Source organism: Neolamprologus brichardi, chromosome 23, assembly GCF_056152115.1.
Source record: "Neolamprologus brichardi isolate AB-2024 chromosome 23, ASM5615211v1, whole genome shotgun sequence".
NCBI lineage: Eukaryota > Metazoa > Chordata > Actinopteri > Cichliformes > Cichlidae > Neolamprologus > Neolamprologus brichardi.
The window spans coordinates 9,682,100-9,701,070 of NC_142125.1; the positions used below are offsets into that span (position 1 = coordinate 9,682,100).

The window sequence follows — 18,971 nt, forward strand, 5'->3', positions numbered from 1 at the left end:
ACATTTAGTCTGTTAGTGCGCCAAAAGGCCACCGCTAATGAGTTCTAGGAAAGGAAATCAGGCCACGGCTGACAGGCCATTAACATCTACATGGATAAAAGTGATGTGAACCATGGAGAACTTCTGAGGAACACTTACTTTTTGTAAAGCATAAATAAAAAGATTTTATAAATGCTCCTATTAACGATTAAAATTGTTTATTTATTTTACAGCTTAATTGAAGTGAATTGACTAAAAAAATGGTTCTATCCTTTATATTTGATAGAAATATAAATGTGTGTGAAGACATTCAGGAAATACGACAGATAAAAAAAGTTTGAAATTTCACTCAAGTTACAACTGAATATAAATTGGACCTAAGTGAGTGATGTGAAGCTGGAAAGCATTTAGAAGTCTGAATGTGGTTGTTTGCCATTAGTTGTGAGGCTGCTGCCACCACCCAGCCAAACCCATTATCCCAGAGGACAAACCGTAAAGCTGTTCATTGATTTATCGACAGCAGGACCATCAGATGGAGAACGTACTGTACTGAAAGGCTTAGCGTAAGGCTTTTTCCTGTAAGTGTATAAAGTAGGTGGGTCTTTAAAATGATTTAGCTGATTTTCTCACTTAGGAGGAAGTGAGTTCAAAATCTGAAGGGAACAAAGCCAAATCTTTAAGTGGGAGAAAGGGAATGAGGTCTCTGACTGGCTCAATTCTGTATTTATAGAGCCAGAGTGAAGACTGGGGAAGCTTGCCAAATGAGGAGATCTTATAAAGAACTAGAGTCCGTCCATGACTCCATCCAGGGTATTGATAAGTACTAGACTGGTACAGTCAGTCAGTCAGCATGGGTTTCCAGTTCTGTGTGCCGTCAGCTGCATGTACGCCTGTCAGTGTGACTGTCTCATAACTCTGAGTCTAGATACAGGCTGCGATCAAAGGGTAGTCCGACTCTGCCCATACAAAGAAGACACCTTTACCTCTTTTAACTTTGATTCGTTTCAATGTAAAAAAAAAAATCATCTTCCTCTGCACCTCTGGACCACACCCAGCGCCTGTGTGACTCATTTGGACCATTTGCATGTTCTGCAGTTACACAACCTAACCTAACATTACGCAAAGAGCAACTCCTACGTCAAACCAAATTCCTAAGGTGCATGCTCATTGTTTTGTTTTGTTTTTGTTTTTTTTTTTACATTTGTGCAAGGTTAATTCATTCAGGACAAAGTTTGATGACTTTGCACGAAAACAAAAACAGGTTTAAGTTCCTAGTTCGGCTGTTAATTGTCTCATTAGGTGGTACACGTAATAGATTTGTCTGTTGTTGCTGATTCTACTATAAGGCAGGAGATTATGCATAAACCACCAGAACTATAGCATGTGCCATCGTGCCCTCACTCACAGAGACATACCAACCCACACACTGCTTATCAACCACACTAACAGCTCTTTTCCACTAATACCTACTTGAGTTGGTTCGGCACGGCTCAACTCAGTTTTTAGGGATTTCCACTGAGTGGTAGTACCTGGTACCGGGCACTTTTTTTTAATACCTACTCGGCCAGGGGTCCAAGTGATATGAGGCAGTCTGAAAATATAACGGCAACAGACTGCATGGCACAGACTGGCGTCACTCAATGAGTCATGAGTCTCTATCATGAAAATCAAAACCACCATTATTTAAAAAAAAAAAAAAAAAAAAACCCAGCAAAGATAAAATGGCTTCACAAAAAATAATACCCTCATCCCCGAGTCTGCCAAAAAGCCATACACCATGTAGCAGATGTCCTCCTTTGTTGTGCCTAGGGCTGCCACAAACGATTATTTTGATAGTCGACTAGTCACCGATTATTTTTGCGATTAGTCGACTAATCAGATCATGCATCCATTGGACGTAAAACATACAGCTTATTGCACCAGCATGCATCTGCTCTTATATAACTATCATTAGCTTACAGCTTTAAGTGTTTAAGGTATGTGCTAACTAAAAATAAAGACAAGATGATAGTTTATTAAATTTAAATAAAATTTGCAGATTGTTTCTGTGAAGTTTAATAAACTCAGCCGTCTGCTTTTTGCTATCTAAAATATAACAGGACACCGGAGTATATTCTCGAGCATCTCACACTTCTGATAATCAGTTGTCTGCTTGACGTTTATTCAGCTGTGTAAAAACTATAACTTTAATCTCAGCCAAACCGATTTACTCAGGAACAAATAAAATACTGAAAAAATCCAAACAATAACATTTTTAAGTTATCTAAGTGACTTATATATCATGTTTAACCTGAGTAGCGAAACACAGCGGTGGGTTTGAAAACGATTTGCCCGGAGTCCGGTGTTCTCACCGGCTCTAGTGAGCCTTGCTCCCGGCTAGCTATCAAGCTGGTGGGTAACAGACGTCTCCGAAAACGTCGGAGCGCTTTTGAAAATATGTGGTGTCTTGATAAACTGAGCAGATATTTGAAGTTTACACGGCTACATTCTCGCCTGAAAATATGTTAAATGTTTATTTTGTGACCCAGGAAGAGTAATAAAAGTAATATTAAAACTATTAATATCCAACTAGCTGCCGCCATTGTTGGAAACTGAGCTGGGCCGCGCTATGAATTCTGGGGCACAGCTTCTTCTTCTTCGGGGTTTAACAGCAGCTGGCATCCTTGTACATGCAGTGCTGCCATCTTCTGTTTCAGTCCGTTATTACACTCTTAAATCCTACTACTTATTCCTGCGTCTTTTGGGATCTTACAAAGCTTCAAACGACGCGTCGACTATTAAATTAGTCGTCGACAATTTTAATAGTCGACGTAATCGGGACTAGTTGACTAATCGTGGCAGCCCTAGTTGTGGTATTCATGGCCTCACAGGCATCACAGGACTTTTGACCGCATTGCTATAACAACCCTACACAATTTGGTGGTACTCAGTTTTAATGGAAAACAACAGAAACCAAGTTGAGTTGAGCTGAGTCAATACCAGTGGAAAAGGTCTATTACTGCCAGATTTGGTCACCTTTTTGACACTTTGGTCAAGACCTTAGATCCGTCAGAGCGGTGCCTGCAGAGGTGAACTGCTGCTGCTGAGCAATCCAAACATAGAAATAATGGAAGTTGTCCAGAGGTGCAAAACTTGATGATTATGAAGGGAGATTGGACAAATTTGATGTCAGGTAAGGTTTTCATTTTGATCGCACCTCGTACGTGACACAACATGAGGGTCATAACAGGCACCAAGTCAGTTTTGAATGTTAAGACATGTCTGAGTAGACTAACAGGCAGCATAATCCAAACCTTCCCACTTCCCGCTTTGGTCGATTCTGATTGTAAATTTTGATTACTGTAACATTATTGCAGAAAATTAAAACTATTAATTCTTGTCTTTTAAATTTTTTCTGGGATTTTAAATTGAAACAAATATGCTGCCTGTGTGAAGACCAGCTGTTGTTCTAACAGCACTGAATGAAACCGTTCAAATTTATGATTTCTGAACAATGAAACTACGTTATAACTAATACTGTTCACTTTCATTCATTCTTATTAATTGCCAATATATATTGAGATAGTCTTGCTTTTTTATTTTTATTTTTTATAATTACAAATCCAGAAGAAAAGACCAAAACCAAAGTGACGCTCTCTTCGTGCTTGCTGATGTGGTTGATAGCTGTCACAACAACCACATCTGTGCTTAAAAAAAAATAAAAATCTTATGAATATAAATATGTTTTAATAATTATCTTTGTAGTTCCTATCAAAGTTTGCTCACTTATTATAAATATTAGCATTTTTTAGGACTACAGTGGAACCCCGACTTACGAATACCCCATTTAACGAAAAATTAAAGTTAGGAAGGCACTTAACGGCAATATTTCTGCCCGTGTAACGAAATCCGCTGGCTCTGATTGGCTGAGCCCAGAATGCCTACAATGCCCACAATGCCTTCCGGATCATGTGACAATCCCCTTGGCTTTCGTGCTTGCTGTCACTACCCGATCCATACCGGAAACCCGATCGGTACCCCGCATGCGCAAATCTTACGTCACTTCCTCTCTTTGCCAACATTGCGACATTCAGTATATTTGAATGATACGGTTAGCGCCCAGTTAGCTCCTAGCATTTCTCAACAGCTCTGCCTCCTTTTCGACTGCCCGGGACATTTAAACAATGGATAATCCGTATACAAACAAATTCACGCTTTTCTCCTCAACAGAGAGCGTTTCCCGATTGAACAAAAGCGCCGTAAAATAAGAAGAATGGCGCCTAATTACAGAGTTAATAATACAGACTTTGTAATATCTCACGTGTAGATTCATCAGCCAGATTAAGTGTTTACTGACAATTGACAGTGTGAGCGGACATCATCATCACTATTCCAATCAATCTTCTCCACACAGACAAGCATAAACACACTCGACTATCACTAAATCAAATTTAACACACGTTTGTAATGACGCTAATTCAGTTTAGAATAGGGTTCATTCGCTTGGTCAGCAGGTGGCAGTATCCTCTTATACTGGGGAGTAAACTGCCATTAAACAAACAGAAGAAGAAGAAAACCTCTGCACATGCGCGGTACGGATCGGGTAGACCCGATTTGTACGGTCCGACTTTGCACATGCGCAGTAAGGATCGGGGAGTCCTGATCCGTAACTATCTTTTTATTTTTCGTTTTTGTCTACATTATATTGAAATGCTTCATTATTGGAAACATGTTAAGAGATACTTGTTATTCTTAACATCTTAACAGATACTCTGACCCGTAACTATCGTAAAACGCTTCGACCGGAAGTAGACACCTTTCGCGCATGCGGGGTACTGATCGGGTTTCCGGTACGGATCGGGTAGTGACACTTGCGCTTCGCTGTTCCACTTGAGCGACGTATTGTTGTTACAGTTAGCAATTAGCCTATAGCCTATCGTTCACTCAAAAGGCGCGATGGGTGCTTCGACTTACGAAAATTTTCGACTTACGAAAGACCCTCGGGATCGAATTAATTTCGTAAGTTGGGGTTCCACTGTACTTTGGGTGTGGAATAATACACGTGGTGTGGTACAAACTGTTTCCAGCAGCGTAATGGTGTTTGTTGGCTTACCTTAAAGTTAATGACAGGATGATTATTTGGGATCATGAAGGAATGTGTCACACAGTGGAGCTCTGAGACACAGAGGAATGAGTCAGACCAGTTCATCGATGGTTTTGGTCTTTTCACAGTGAGAATCAAGAATGTCACCAGCATGAAAACCAGCGCTTTTGCAACCAAAGGATGAAGCTTGATAATTAGTCACTATTCTGATGCCTCTTGTTTTTTTTAGTAATTTTAAATTCAGGAGCGCAATCACATCAAATTAAAAGCGCTCCTGGTGATTGAGAAACTGTTTAGTTCACAAATTTCTTGACAGTGTAATTCAGTAATCAGGCTACTCAGCAGGACGCTTTAACACCACAGGGTAACAGTGGAACATCAGATGATAAACAAACAGACAAATCAGGCTCCATTTTAATTGCTTTAGGGGCAAAAATGTTTAATTTTAATTTTCCTTAAATTTAAACTTATATTAAGTTTGTGGATACTAAAAACTGCAGGTAAAAGCGATGCGGGAGGAGCTGGGCTCATTCTGAGTTAGGTCCTTGTGCCTTTAGGCATTAGTAAGTGCATAGTGCAGTAATTACATGGAAAACATACCACAGGGGATTTGGTTGAAGCGATTTCAATAAGCCTTTAATGAAATATTTCTCAGGAGCTGGCCATTACTTTGGTGCCAGGAAGCAGATCTTCTTTTGGAATAATGATGCCTCAGAAGGTTTCCAGCACTGCATGGGAGACATCAGAGATAAATTGAGCAGAGCCATCGCCACAAAGAGGGCACAGTTATTGTGGTGGTGCACGGTTAATCTCCTACTCCCTCAACAGAGTCTGTAGATGTGTAGTACCCGCATTGTAGGTTGCTGAGAGTCGTGACGACGGTGTATCATACTTACTTGTCTTTGTCCTTGTAAAAATGTTTACCTCACAGGTATGGTGGTTCCAAATATGGCCTCTGAGTCTTCTGGTCTTTTCCAGAATTAGCCCTGCTAAGGTGAATACGTCGTGTCTGTGGATTTAGGCTGTGTGTACCGCTAGAGCCCTCATGTCTCAGTGTTTTAGCTGTGTGAACTAATCAGCCACAACATTAAAACCACTGACAGTGAGGTGAGTGACGCTAATTATCTCATCACAGAGGCTCCAAGCCCATTGTTCTTCAGTGGTCTGGTTTCAGTCATTATGCAAAGGTACTGTTTATAAGGTTGGGAAAACCTGCAGTCAGCTGAGAAGTTACTTGGATGAGTGACGAAATGTTTCTCCCACTGAAAACGCTACGTTCAGATGAACAGAATCATCTTTTGGAGATTTACTTACCTGGATGATTGAGCATGCATCAAGACATAATGCACTACTGCCCCCAAAGGTGTCACTTTATCAAGTAGATGCTGTTTGTCAACCACTAAACAACAAAGACAGAAGAAAAGCACTACTGGTCCAATGCATGGCGTGCAGTGCAGTCTACTGTGCGAACAGGAGAAACGTTTAAAGCCATGGATGACTGCTACCATCAGAAAGTTTGGAAAAATAGGAGAAAACGAGGTCCAAACTCAGCCAGGTAAAGTTATTCTACTATGCAGCGCTATACAGTTGAAACAGCTGTGAACCTCTAATATGTAGCACAATAAGATGATTCCCATTTCAGCAGTTGATTGGCTCTTTGGAGCCATCTTTGTCATTACAGAATTCTCTAATAATTTGTTTGTAGTGCACAGCTGTCAGTACCTACTAAAAGTGGTCCAGGGAAGGATGATCAGTGACAGGAACAATTTAAGAGAAAGACATGGGACTCAAAAAATCATGAATTTTCAAAACCTCATTTTGGTGTGAAGTCAGCAAACATTTTAAGCATTTTTTTAACCGGACCTGACCGGTGATTCTGTTCATGCTGCGTCTATTGAAAATAAAGTTAATTTAAAATAAAGCTTTAAAATAAATCAATGAAAAAGGATCCAAGATGCCTATGAGTAGAAAGACATGTTTCTAGAGGGGCTTTGTTATTGCACAGGAACCATGATCTAATTTAGTCTTGCTGAACTGCTAAAATCTCCTACAACTCCCACATGAGTGGAACAGCTGAACCGTGGCGCCATGGAAGGAAGAGGCCTGGACTGCACTGTTTACCTGCAGAAAGATGGCACCTGGACACAATATGGGAAGAAGGCAGCTCTGTGGGAGCAGCACAGTGATCTGTGTTATGTTCTGCTGGGAAACATTGGGAAACATTTTGACTTTTACTGGAATGCTGTTGCAAACCACATCCACCCCTCTATGACAGAGATGTTCCCTGATGTCACTTATTTCTGCAAGATAATGGGTCCTGTCATTGTGAAGACACTACAGGAAGATTTTAAAGAACCAAAGTCCAAGATCCCGATTAGACTTATACATTCCAAAGATTTCAATCTCCAAGATGAGTTGATAAAACACATTAAATATATGAAGGTCCACCTCAAAACTTCCAACATATAAAGAATGTGCTGTGAACGTCTTGGTGTCTGATACCTCTGGAGAAATTCTGAAGTCTTGATGAGTCAGAGCTGTTTCGGTGGTTTTTAATGTTGTGACTGATCGTTGTCTGTGTGTAGCACAGTTCGTGCTGGTTTAGATGGTCTTCCTGGTCTCGTTCCTCGACTCCTTTTAACAGTAACCAGTCGTTTAACTCTTAAATTACATGTTTACACTGGAAACTGAGGTCTGTCCTTTGGTGCGTTCACGCAAGACATGAAGCAACGTCTCACCTTGAGTTACTCATACAAATACGGGTGCATTGAAAAAAACACAAATGTTCGCCGCTAGCAGCCTACAAGAAGAGGAGGCGTACACTCAATAGCTGGAATCAAGTTACACTAACCTATTTTCAGAACATATCATGAACTCCTACAGTTTTGTTTTTCTCCAACTCTGTCTCCTTTTTTCATGTATGTAAAAGCGACGTTGAGCCATGCAATTTGATCTCCCCTGACATGCGTCAGTAAGCTCAATTGGTGACGTTCAGAGCATCACAGCTGATGAGGTTTTGCAACACAGTGTGAAGTGATTTTTTTTGCAAAACTTTAAATAACCTCATGTGGATGCAAGTTTTAAACACATCTTTTCACTTTGCCTGCATCAATTCACCTCTTCGCGTTGACTTGATATGTAAAAACTTTGCTTCGTGTTTGGAGTGAACTCATCACTAATCTGTCTTTATTCTACTTTCATATGTTAACATTTCAGTGACGCTGTCCGCTACTACGACTTCTATGATTACAGCTATGTTGTACCTGCTGTGAGATAACGTTTAATAAGTTAGACAGTGAAACTCTGTTCGTACTTTCACACTGAAAATGATTGTTTCACCTTTGGGAGTTTTTTCTTTAATAAGGTAAGACGGAAAATGGGTACGTTTTTTCTAGAATTAGCCACACTTATGTATTACCAGCTTTTAAGCTAAGCCAGAAAGCAAACATTTGCCAAACTTTCCTTTGAGAGAAAAAGAGGAAACAATGGTGAGAGTCTTTTGTCCTGCCTGCTGCTCTGTCTCCTGCACGTTATGAATGAAGTGGCTGTTGGAAGCAGTATTGCCTTTGTTTACTAAGCTGTGTGCATTTCTCTCCTCCAGCCCCGTCATGAGTACTTTAATGTGCCTGTGTACTGATTGGCTGCCACCGCTGCTGCTGCTGCTGCTGCTGCTGCTGCTGCTGCTGCTGCTGCTGCTGCTGCTATCCACCTTGCATGCTGAGCTCCTCAGTGCCTGGCACCTTCCTTTCTGCACGCGGCACCTGACATTGTCATTGGTTTGGGGTGTAACAGTGTTTTCATTCATTTTCATACATGACAGTCATGATACAATATTATCAAATTCAAATTTAAAACAACCATGAATGGAAGCATTTACACAAAGAGATCTGCATCCTGTTTATGGGGCGTGAAAACGTTATCAATCCATTTGATATTTTGCGGTGATGCATTGTCACATGCCTGTCATTGCTCCACTGAACTCTTTGTATCATTTCAACAGTTTCCTTGTTATTGTTGTAAAGCAGCAAATTAAGTGTCATCATGACCCAAAAATAAAATATTAACAATAATTTAAAGTGGACCTATTATACTGCAGGAGTCTGCATGAAAACTCTTAGATTAAACGCTTTTCTGGGTCACACTGAATAAAACTTAAGAGTCTGTTTTGCAAATTTTGGTCATTCCAACTCTCAGAAAGGAGGTAACCCAAGTACACATGTTGGTTTGTGGTTTCACAGTCAGAGCTGGGGCTGTGCGATATGACCAAAATCTCATATCCCGATATAAAACATCTATCGTCCGATAACGATATAAATCACAAAAATTTAACATTTTCTGTAAATTCTGTGAATCTCGACTTGCGTGAAGTGTTTCCAGCTGGGCGTCGTGTATCTGGAGTCGAGTGTTTTACCGATGCATTAAACTATACATTTTTAGACATAAGTTGTAAAGGCCGCCGTTTTCTTTGTGAGTATTTATTACACGGCATGCTGCGGGGTAAAGCCTGTTCTAACGTTTGAGTCTAAGGTTTATTTTTTAGCACCTGACGGCTCCTTTTTTGCTTCTCATCGGTAAATACTCTGCATACTCTTTCACGTGATTCCGTTTATTTTGAAAAGTCTCAACAGGATCCTGAGCTTTATTGTGAAAGGTTTATGTGGAAAATAAACAAGCGGACATGTGATGGTTTTACCGTCGTTGTTGCTAACGGCAACGCATAAAAACAGGCGCTTGTCCGTCCGTAGTGTGGTTATATTAAATATTAGAGAAAGAGAGAACTTAATATAGAATTAAGATATATAAAATTAATATAGCCACTACAATGACCATCAAAACGTAAACAGTTTATTTTGCAACAGCACGAAACAAACAATAGCGTAAAATGAAACAATAGATGTTTTTATATCTTCATCTGATATATATCGTTATATCAAACAGCCCTAGTCAGAGCCACGGCTTGCTCATTGCAACCAGTTTCAAAAACAAGATGGTGATGGCAAGAGCGTTCATCTCAAGAGACTTCCACAACCAATTGGTGATGTCACTGCTCTTTTATACCTCTGTGGTTGTTAAAAGAAACACTAGAGACAGTGTTTCTTTCTTTTAATTCCAGTTTGTTTCCTCCGCTCCTCTGCTTTGTGTTTTGAGCTAAAGCTAGCTTCAGGATATTTTGAACAAGTCAGGTCCAGCAAACAGCATCTCGCATTTAATTTACTTTTGGCTGCCGTAGTCATCCACTGAAAATCTGGCGTTGTGACAGCTTTGAGTCAAACTGTTTATGAAAATTGTGTAACAGAAAATAATAGGTCCACTCTAAATAGCAGTTCCACTTAGTAAATAACTTCTTCCGCTTCATAGCTCCATCTCTTTCTGGAAAAAACGCATTAAGTTGACCTTGTTAATCATGATGGCAGAGAAGAGATTATATCAGTTTTTTATGATAGATGTTCTTCACAAAATTTTTCTTTCATATTTTTGTTCATTTGTGCTGTTTCCACTTGGTCTTTGGGGAAACAAGTAGTACAGGTGCTGACTGTGTTTAAAAATACAGTTCAGTACTTTTAAAAGTATTTAATTATAAACAGAGAATTTAAATATTCTCGAAGTCCAGATCACAAAATACAAACCTGAGCTTTAATTAAACACAGACTCCACGCTCACCACTCATACCTGAGTCAGTATTACATCCATGAGGGGTTCATCCAGTTTTTTCATGTTTTTAACTTGTTTTGACTCACAGGTCATGTTTGTGGGAAGTGAATGCAATAGAAGTCATGTTCACCCATTTCTGTATCTCATCTGTTTTGCTTGTATCTTCTCACTCTCACATCATACGTATTTGTTTGATTTTTAGGTTTTTCTTTTTGCTGTGATCTTGTAAAACGTTCTTATGACCGTGAAAATCAAACCAGTGTTCACACTGAAGCGCACAGTAGACGTTTTAATAGTTTTTAAGTGTCTGTCTCTTACTAAGCAGAGTAATTTTAAAAATATTCACAGATCGTGATGATTTCCTATTTAAATAAATATTTAAATAAATATAAAAAAAAGTTTTTCAAGGTAAGTGGTTTCAGAGGAATTCTGCCTAAATGAATATTGTGTTTGCAATGATTGCACGGATTAAAGATTCTTCGGGGTTTTATGTTGATTATAGACGTTAAAACGCTTGAAACAATTAGACCTACAAATATGTTTTCTATTATAAATAAATAAATATTTCATATAAATGTCTTTTCTGTGTCTTGCTAATGAAAGCCAGCTGAATAAATGGACCTTCACTTTATTGATGTACGTAATGGATACATAATAAATTGTTTACGATTCTCTGTCACATCAGCACACTGGTGTCTTTCTTTAATATAACCGTTGTTCTCTGAGTTTATGGATTTCCCCCCTGTGGCTCTCTGAAATTGGAAAGTTTTTTCCACAGCTTTTATTTTCTGTCTGAATTGTGCAGAACTCCATTCGTTTCCCAGATTAACGGGTTTAGCCTACATAATCGGCAACGAGGGATTCATCACTCTGACAAAATATTTCCCCCGTGTGAAAAGTCTATAAAGGGTGATTAATGCAGAGCGGATGTTTCGAGGTCACGTCTGAACATTTTGCACTGAAAATGAAACAACAGGCGCCACTGTGCGGAAGTGTTAGCTTAAATGAATTTTATGTCACTGCTCTGATGAATTTACTCTCTTTACTTTGTGCTGAACCTTTTTTTAGGATGCCAAAGTAAGTGATTCTCTTTGTTTCTGACACAAGCCCTGAAATTTGTTAACTACAACTTGTGACACTAGTTAGAACTGGTTAGTATAGGATTAGCAAAGTAGATGTGTATTAAATAGGATAGAGCCTGTCTGTCCTGTTATTTGTTTATTTATTCCAAGTTAGTGCATATATAAATGTGAGGGATGTTGAATAGTGAACATATTTTCTATAAAATCACCAGTTTATTAACAAAACTGAAGTATGAGGTTGTGGGTGGCTCTTGCTTGTTCTGCTTTCACTTGTATTTAAATGTATTCCTTTGTAGAACAGCCAATAAAGAGTTAAAGAGCAGGTCAGGAAGTCAGGCCTTCTATGCATCCTATTGGCAAACCTCATATAGATCATGATGTTTTAAGATGCTTTAGACCCCTGCAAACCTGCAAGCTCCTTTCCATCTCAGCTCGTTCTTCTCTGACTGAATAAAGATTGAGATTAAGAGTAAAAGATAAACCAGCACCCAAGTACCTTAAACCTGCATTTTCTTTTTTAATTGACAGCAGGGGCGACTCTTCTGGTCCTACCCGAGTCTATGAGAAAACGGGCCATGACTCACTTTCACTGTGCCCCTGATTAGTCGCTAGTTTCACGTCATACTGAATCAAACATTAAGTTCAATTTTTAATTTTTATCTTTGTATTTTTAGAGTCAGAAAGGAGAATTAGCCAGGTTGTGCTCGTTGGCTGATGTCAAACACTAGTCATCTATAGTTGACGCTGAGGCTGCTGCTTCTGTTTTGTACCCGCTTTGATTGTCTGTCGTGATGTCAGCCAATTTTTTTCCCCTCATTTTAAAAAAATTTACAAATGAATAAAAACTCAAATTGACAGGTGACAATATGACATCACATCAAACACAGAAGCAAATGAACAGAAAAAGTGGAGTGGAGGCAAAAAGGTGGATTTTATGTATTTCTTTAAATTTGCATGGCGTTTGGTCAGTGAGGATCAGTAGGTTGGACATAAAACAGATGGGGATTGTGGGATCATGAGGCTGGGGAGCCTGGACAGCTGCCCCATGACCCAGAATTGTTCTACTGGAGCACAAAGCCAGAATGGGTAGAAATAATCATCTATTTCAGTGGGACAGAGTGATGTTACTTAAACCCATTATGTTCATTTTATGAGTGGTGATGCTGTGAAAACACGTATTTGTGAGATATTTGGGGGGGGGGTAAAGGATGCAGATTGTTCTTAAAACAAGAGGAGATGATGGTTCTAAGGTGTGTTGTTTAAGTGTTGAAATTGATCGAAGATCAGGAAACTGTTGCCACTGAATAGGTGCCCCAGGTTGGTTAATCCTTCCTGTTTCCATGGAGGGAGCTTAATGGGTTTCTCCTCAATTTTGAATATTGGATTATGCCTGATGGAGGTTAGAGGAGGAGGTTGCTTGCTGTAGATCAGGCAGAGAGAGTGGTACTTACTGTATTTGATTTGAAGCAGTAATGACCTGTAACTGATCTCCCAGTGAAAACAATCTTTACAGTTTAGGTTTTTGGTCCAATCTCAGATATACAGTATTTAAGTTTGTGGGAGAGGAAATAGTTTTAGAAATTTGGAGTCTAAGGGACCATATTTTTTTGCTTTTTGAAGTGTGGTCAATTGAATTATAGGTTTTCAATCTTTCCAATAGAATTTGTTGACTGTAGAGTTAACGGAGGAAAATCATTGTGGAGGTGAAGTAACAGGGATCATTGCGAGGGGAGGCTCGTCATTTTTATGGAGGCGATGTGATGGGTTAAAGAAAATGGGAGTGTTCCATTTGGTCATGGAGTTGTTGGATACTGTGAAAAATTGTGGTAAAGTTGCATTTGAAGATATTTTTTGGGTTAACTGAAATATTTATTCCATGGTATTTAATAAGCTGGGTTTTATGATTACAGTGTAGGTCCCCTTGTACGGCTTAAAGGAAGTTCACTGAGTAGCCAGAGACCTTACCAAAACTGTTGATCAGAGTGGACTGATAGAAGCGAGGTTGTGGGATTGGTTAGCCAGAGAATGATGTCATCAGTGTATAAACAGATGTTGTGATTATGTAAACTTGTTGCCATTCTTGTGATGTTATCAGTCTGTATCTGTTTAACTAAATTAACTGGAAACATTTGTCCATTAATGATTACAGATGATGTTGGAGTATTATATAGGAATTTGATTGTCACCCACTGGTGATAGTAGTCCTGTTTTAAACCCTCAAGATGAGCGTTTTCATCTTGATCATGACAAGTAAGGGACGGACCAGACTGACGTTTGGGGAAACCTACAGTCAGTTGAGACTTAACAAGTCAAAAAGAGTCTTTAGTCTCCTACTAAAAACGCTACGTCCAGATGAGCAGAATCAACTTTCTGGCGTAGGCTCTTGGGTAGTAACTTGTCACTCACATAGTAAAGCACACCCTGCTTTACCCTTCTTTTGAAGTGTAATGCTATAAACATAATTTTTTAGATGAATTCAGCAAACAATGTGATTTTTGCTGGATTTGATTAATGATTCTGTTCTGGTTTTATGTCCCATATATGCTACAATAGCAGCAACTTGGTGTGTTCAGCCATATAGACATAGTTAAGACAGCCTGCTGAAGTGTGGGGAAGAAAAGTGATTTAAGTGATCGAACGTGGCATGGTTAAGGTACCAAACTAGCTGGTCTAAGCATTTCAGAAACATCTCTGTGGTTCCTAGAGAATGGTCAGTTTCCTGGACAAAAATGTCTTGTTGATGTGCAGGTATGCAGAAGAGCATCTCTGAACCCACAACATCTCAAACTCAGAAGCAGGTGGGCTACAGCAGCAGAAGACCACTCTGGGTGCCACTCCTGTCAGCTAAGAAGTTCATACAGGCTCACTAAAATTGGACAATAGAAAATTGGAAAAACATCACCTGGTCTAATGAGTCTCAGCATTTGGATGGTGGTGTCTGAATGTGGTCTAAACAACATGAAAGCATGGATTCATCCTGTTTTATGTCAAAGATAAGACAGGTGGTAGAGGGGGCGAATGTAATGTCTTTGTTGGGACACTTTCGACCCCTTAGTATCAACTGAGAATTGTTTAAACACCACAGCCTACTGGAGTATGTAGCTGACCATGTACATCCCTTTATGACCACAATATCCATCTCCTGATGGCTATTTTCAGCAGGATGACCCATCATGACACAAAACTCAGATCATTTCAAACTGTTTTCTTGGATATGACAATAAGTTCACCGTACTTAAATGGCCTCCACAGTCACCAGATCTCAGTACACTAAATCTTGGGATGTGGTGAAACAGGAGGTTCAGATCATAGATCTGCAGCAACTGTGTGATGCTGTCATGTCAGTATGGACCAAAATCTTAGGAATGTTTTCAGCACTTTGCAGAATCTATGGCATGAATAACTGAGGTAGTTCTGAAGTGAAAAAGGGGACCAACCCAGAGGACACGCCGCCTGCTAGCCATTATAAAGAATGCAGGTTTAAGACCTATAAGTTACGTACGTCTTTAATGTCCAGTCCCATGTTTCCTCACGGGGAGATCTGAGGACCAACAGAAATTACAATTTTATTTTGACTATATTACTCCCAACTTTCAACCATAACAGGCTATTTTTCTCTAAAATCTAAAAAAGGCCAAGAGGATGTGCAGAAGTCTATTATCCTCCCAGATTACTTGAGTTAGAAAAGCTGAAAGGTTAAAGGTTAGATTTTTGCCCAGTGGTGCCTAAAAACAGCCTAGCCCAGCTTAAATTCACTTCTAAAATCTTCATGTAGATTAATGTGGCTTTGATTAGATTTATAGTATTGAATGTAACAAGGAAATCGATCAGAATCTATTTTACAAGCAATCATTTCCTTAGAATATTTCTGTAGTGCTTCCACTGCTGATAACAGCAGATGAAACATGTTGTGTTTGTGTGCGCGTCCAGCTGAGTGCTTCACTGGAGCTGTGGTTCTTTCTCGTCACAGGAAGCAGAGACCCCGCGCAGCGTGCTGGAGGAAATCGGACTGACATAAACACCATCTTCATCGCCATCCACACTCCTCCATCAGCCAGCTACTCTGCTGTATGTAGCTGATAACAGTTCACCTTTCAACACACACACACCAATATAATTTTCCTGTGCATCTGTGTAACACGACTCTGCCTTGTTTTCTACTGTTTTTAAAGACAAATGATGTAGCACTCTGTGTGTATCTCCTGCTGAGTTATTGATTTGTTTCAGTGTGATGACATTAACTGTTTACCGAGACACAAATCCAGCTTAATTAAGCTTCATGCTGCTTTCAAATCCACACCAGGACGCTGCGCTGAGTGAATTCCTGCTTGATTTTTTATTTATTTTTGTTCGCTGATGCAATCTCTTTATTCAGTGTGAGGTATTAGCAGTGTTCTGAATTTAAAATATGTTAGTTAAACCCAAAGAAGTGGCTGTAATACAAAGGCAAGTATTACATTAGCAAAGCCAAAAAGTTTTGTTTTCTCTCATATCTGCATTGTGATAATCCTGAACTCATTATATCCTACAGCCAGTATATTTATACTTTAATGAATGAGACTTATTTGAATGGGCCAACCCACTTTGATCTCATGCGAGCCACACTAGTATGCCCACGGCATTAAAAATCCTTTTTTGTTCTCCTTTGTGCTCAAATTAAACTAAAACCTTCACCACCAGGGGCAGCAGTTTCAGATGTGTGCCGCTGATTCGTTAACCTTAAATATTTCTTTGGCCTGCACTGGACCCCCGGCTACATGTTTGACACCCCTGCTTTTTTGCATCTTAAACTGAAATTACTGTGAAATAATTTGAAAACAGAAAATATGTGAAATTAAGAATTTTCTCTCAGTTTACCAGCAACCCTCGCTCCTATATTTGGTTTCTAAATGATGTTCCAATTAATGCTGAATGCCTTAATCGCTCACTGATGTTACTATTGCATAACAGATATATTTGCATGCCACTGGAACTGAATTAATTTTATTATTTTTTTATTAATGTTTACAGTTTTTTCTTGATGTTTGCTACTGTGATGATTATTTTGTTTTATTTTTATGAAAACATGTCACTGAATCTGTAGGTAACATTTTATAATAACCATCATATGCGCACCGTAATTGGTACCTGATTGAACATTGATAGTGATTTAATGTTAACAAACAGTGAAATGATAATTAAGGATGTGGTTAATGGTTGTATGTTATTTTAAACCTACAAACTGAGGGGCAGGACTAAATTTTAAACCACACAGTCAGAGCCCACAGCTTAATTAACTATCAATGTAGCGTTTAGTAGCAATGGCTAATATAAAGTGTTACCAAACATTCAACAACAGCTTTTGTACAGCCACAGTACAGATGAGGTGACATCGAGTTTCCAGAAGGTTTACGAGCCAGGATATGAACTCATTCAGCTCTTTGTTTCTTTACTGGCTAGTCACAGATTTTATCGTGATGTGATTTACAATGAATAGAAGCTATTACAGATGGTTTATAAAGTGAAGCACCTTCAGCATGAGAGCAGATTGTGTGTTATATTACCAGACATGTGTTTACATTATTATTGTCTGAAATGGACAAAAGAGGAAGGTTGTGTTTGTTAGTGTAGGTATTTCCTGTTCTTTAATTCTCTGTTGTTGTCCACAAATATCTTTAAACTATGAGATTTACTTTCTTAATCAGTTAATCACAAACTTTATGTTATTGTGGCAACAGGGTGCACAGAGGATTAATGGGAGGTTGTGTGGAACAGCTGAAGGGACCAAAATAAAATTGAGATAAAGAGGCTCAGACTTTGGGTTTGTTAGGAAGATCTGTCCCATTCACATTAAAAGTATTCTTCTCATTTCCAGATAGAACATGATGATTAACACAGCTTTAAGTTCACACTCAGGATAACTCTGGTGTTATTTGATGGATGTAATCAGGACATTAGCTTAAAATCACTGACTCTGTCTCCAATCTGTAGTAAATAGTAGTTACTACAGTGCATGGTCTCATGTTCCCAATCCAATAAATATCGTTTTTTTCATAATGTCACTGAATATAAACATATTGTATAATTATTAGTATAATTCTGACTGCCTGATTACATCTCTGCAGTTTTCATGAACTCATTCAGAAACATTTATAGCTGAAGTTGTCACTGCGTCCAGCAGAGGTTGAAACAGAGTAGTTATTTGGCTTCATGGTGGTGTTTACCTGTTTCGTGTTCTGAAGGTCATTCTTTGAGTGCAGGTAAGCATGCACTGTAGATTACTGATGTTGTATTGCATATACTTCTTTTAAAAGATGTAATATTTGTCAGCACCAGTCCAGTGCTTGTGAAGAGCATTGTACTTAGAAAACGTTAGAGCTCATAAAGACACCTCCATCACTCCTGTGTTAGATTTGTGTGAAGTGCATCCAACAGGGGGTCTAGCGACATTGTGCTCCACCCATCTACACCCTGAGCTGAGGTCTCATCAGGACTACTCTGCTAAAACCGTTTCACTGTCTTTTGAGTATAAACGACTCTTCGGCCTGTGACAGCCACACACTGTACAGCATGTAAACTACCTATTTACTGTGACACTGCTTAAGTGACCATGCATTAAATAGCAATAGTGTCGTAAATGTACTGAAAAGAATTTACAGCCGCTTGGATGAAAAAACAAACGTTTCACACATTTAAAGTGGACCTGTTCTGCTGATTTCCCTTCTCTTTGACTCTGTTAGTGTCGCTTTGCATGATTCGCAGTTAAAAAAATAATCTGGGCCTAAATGCAGCCACTCAGTTCATCTCCTGAAGCTAGCCAAGCTGCTCCTGATTGGCTGCCCCTTGTAAACTTGTTTTATAGCAGGTGGGCGTGTCTATTAGGGATTTCCAAAAAATAAGAAAAACTGCCTGAAACTAAATTTTTGGCTCAAAGAAATGACTTTTACATACATCCACCATCATAACAGTATAAGACAGATAATAAGGAAAAACATAATAGGTCCACTTTTTGACACACTGGGCACAGGACTGTACAAATATCATAAAGTGGTGTCTATTTTCTGCTCTGTGCAGGTTTGTTTTAATCCAAACGTCACAGCTCGTTTACACTTTGAACTACTCTTAAGCCTCTGGCTGTTTTCTATAACGTCACATGAGCATTTTTCATGTACAACTGATAGTGTGTGGTTTACAGT

The 18,971-nt window shown here is 39.1% G+C and overlaps 1 protein-coding gene across 5 annotated transcripts in view; it reads left to right on the top strand.

The window, feature by feature from the left end:
* The window catches only part of LOC102795551 (AP-1 complex subunit sigma-2), a 30,587-nt gene extending 13,004 nt beyond the window's left edge, over positions 1 to 17,583 (top strand). Inside the window, exons 6-7 of one of the 5 annotated variants that reach the window (XM_006790256.3) lie at positions 5,994 to 6,056; positions 8,664 to 9,837. In XM_006790256.3, the coding sequence (XP_006790319.3) occupies positions 5,994 to 6,046 (53 nt within the window). In that variant the 3' untranslated portion in view covers positions 6,047 to 6,056; positions 8,664 to 9,837. Of the gene's footprint in view, positions 1 to 5,993; positions 6,265 to 8,663; positions 9,838 to 15,766 lie in introns of those variants that run through there. The other 4 variants (XM_087836819.1, XM_006790259.3, XM_087836818.1 and 1 more) reach the window with 4 other exon arrangements.
* The last annotated feature ends 1,388 nt before the right edge of the window (positions 17,584 to 18,971 follow it).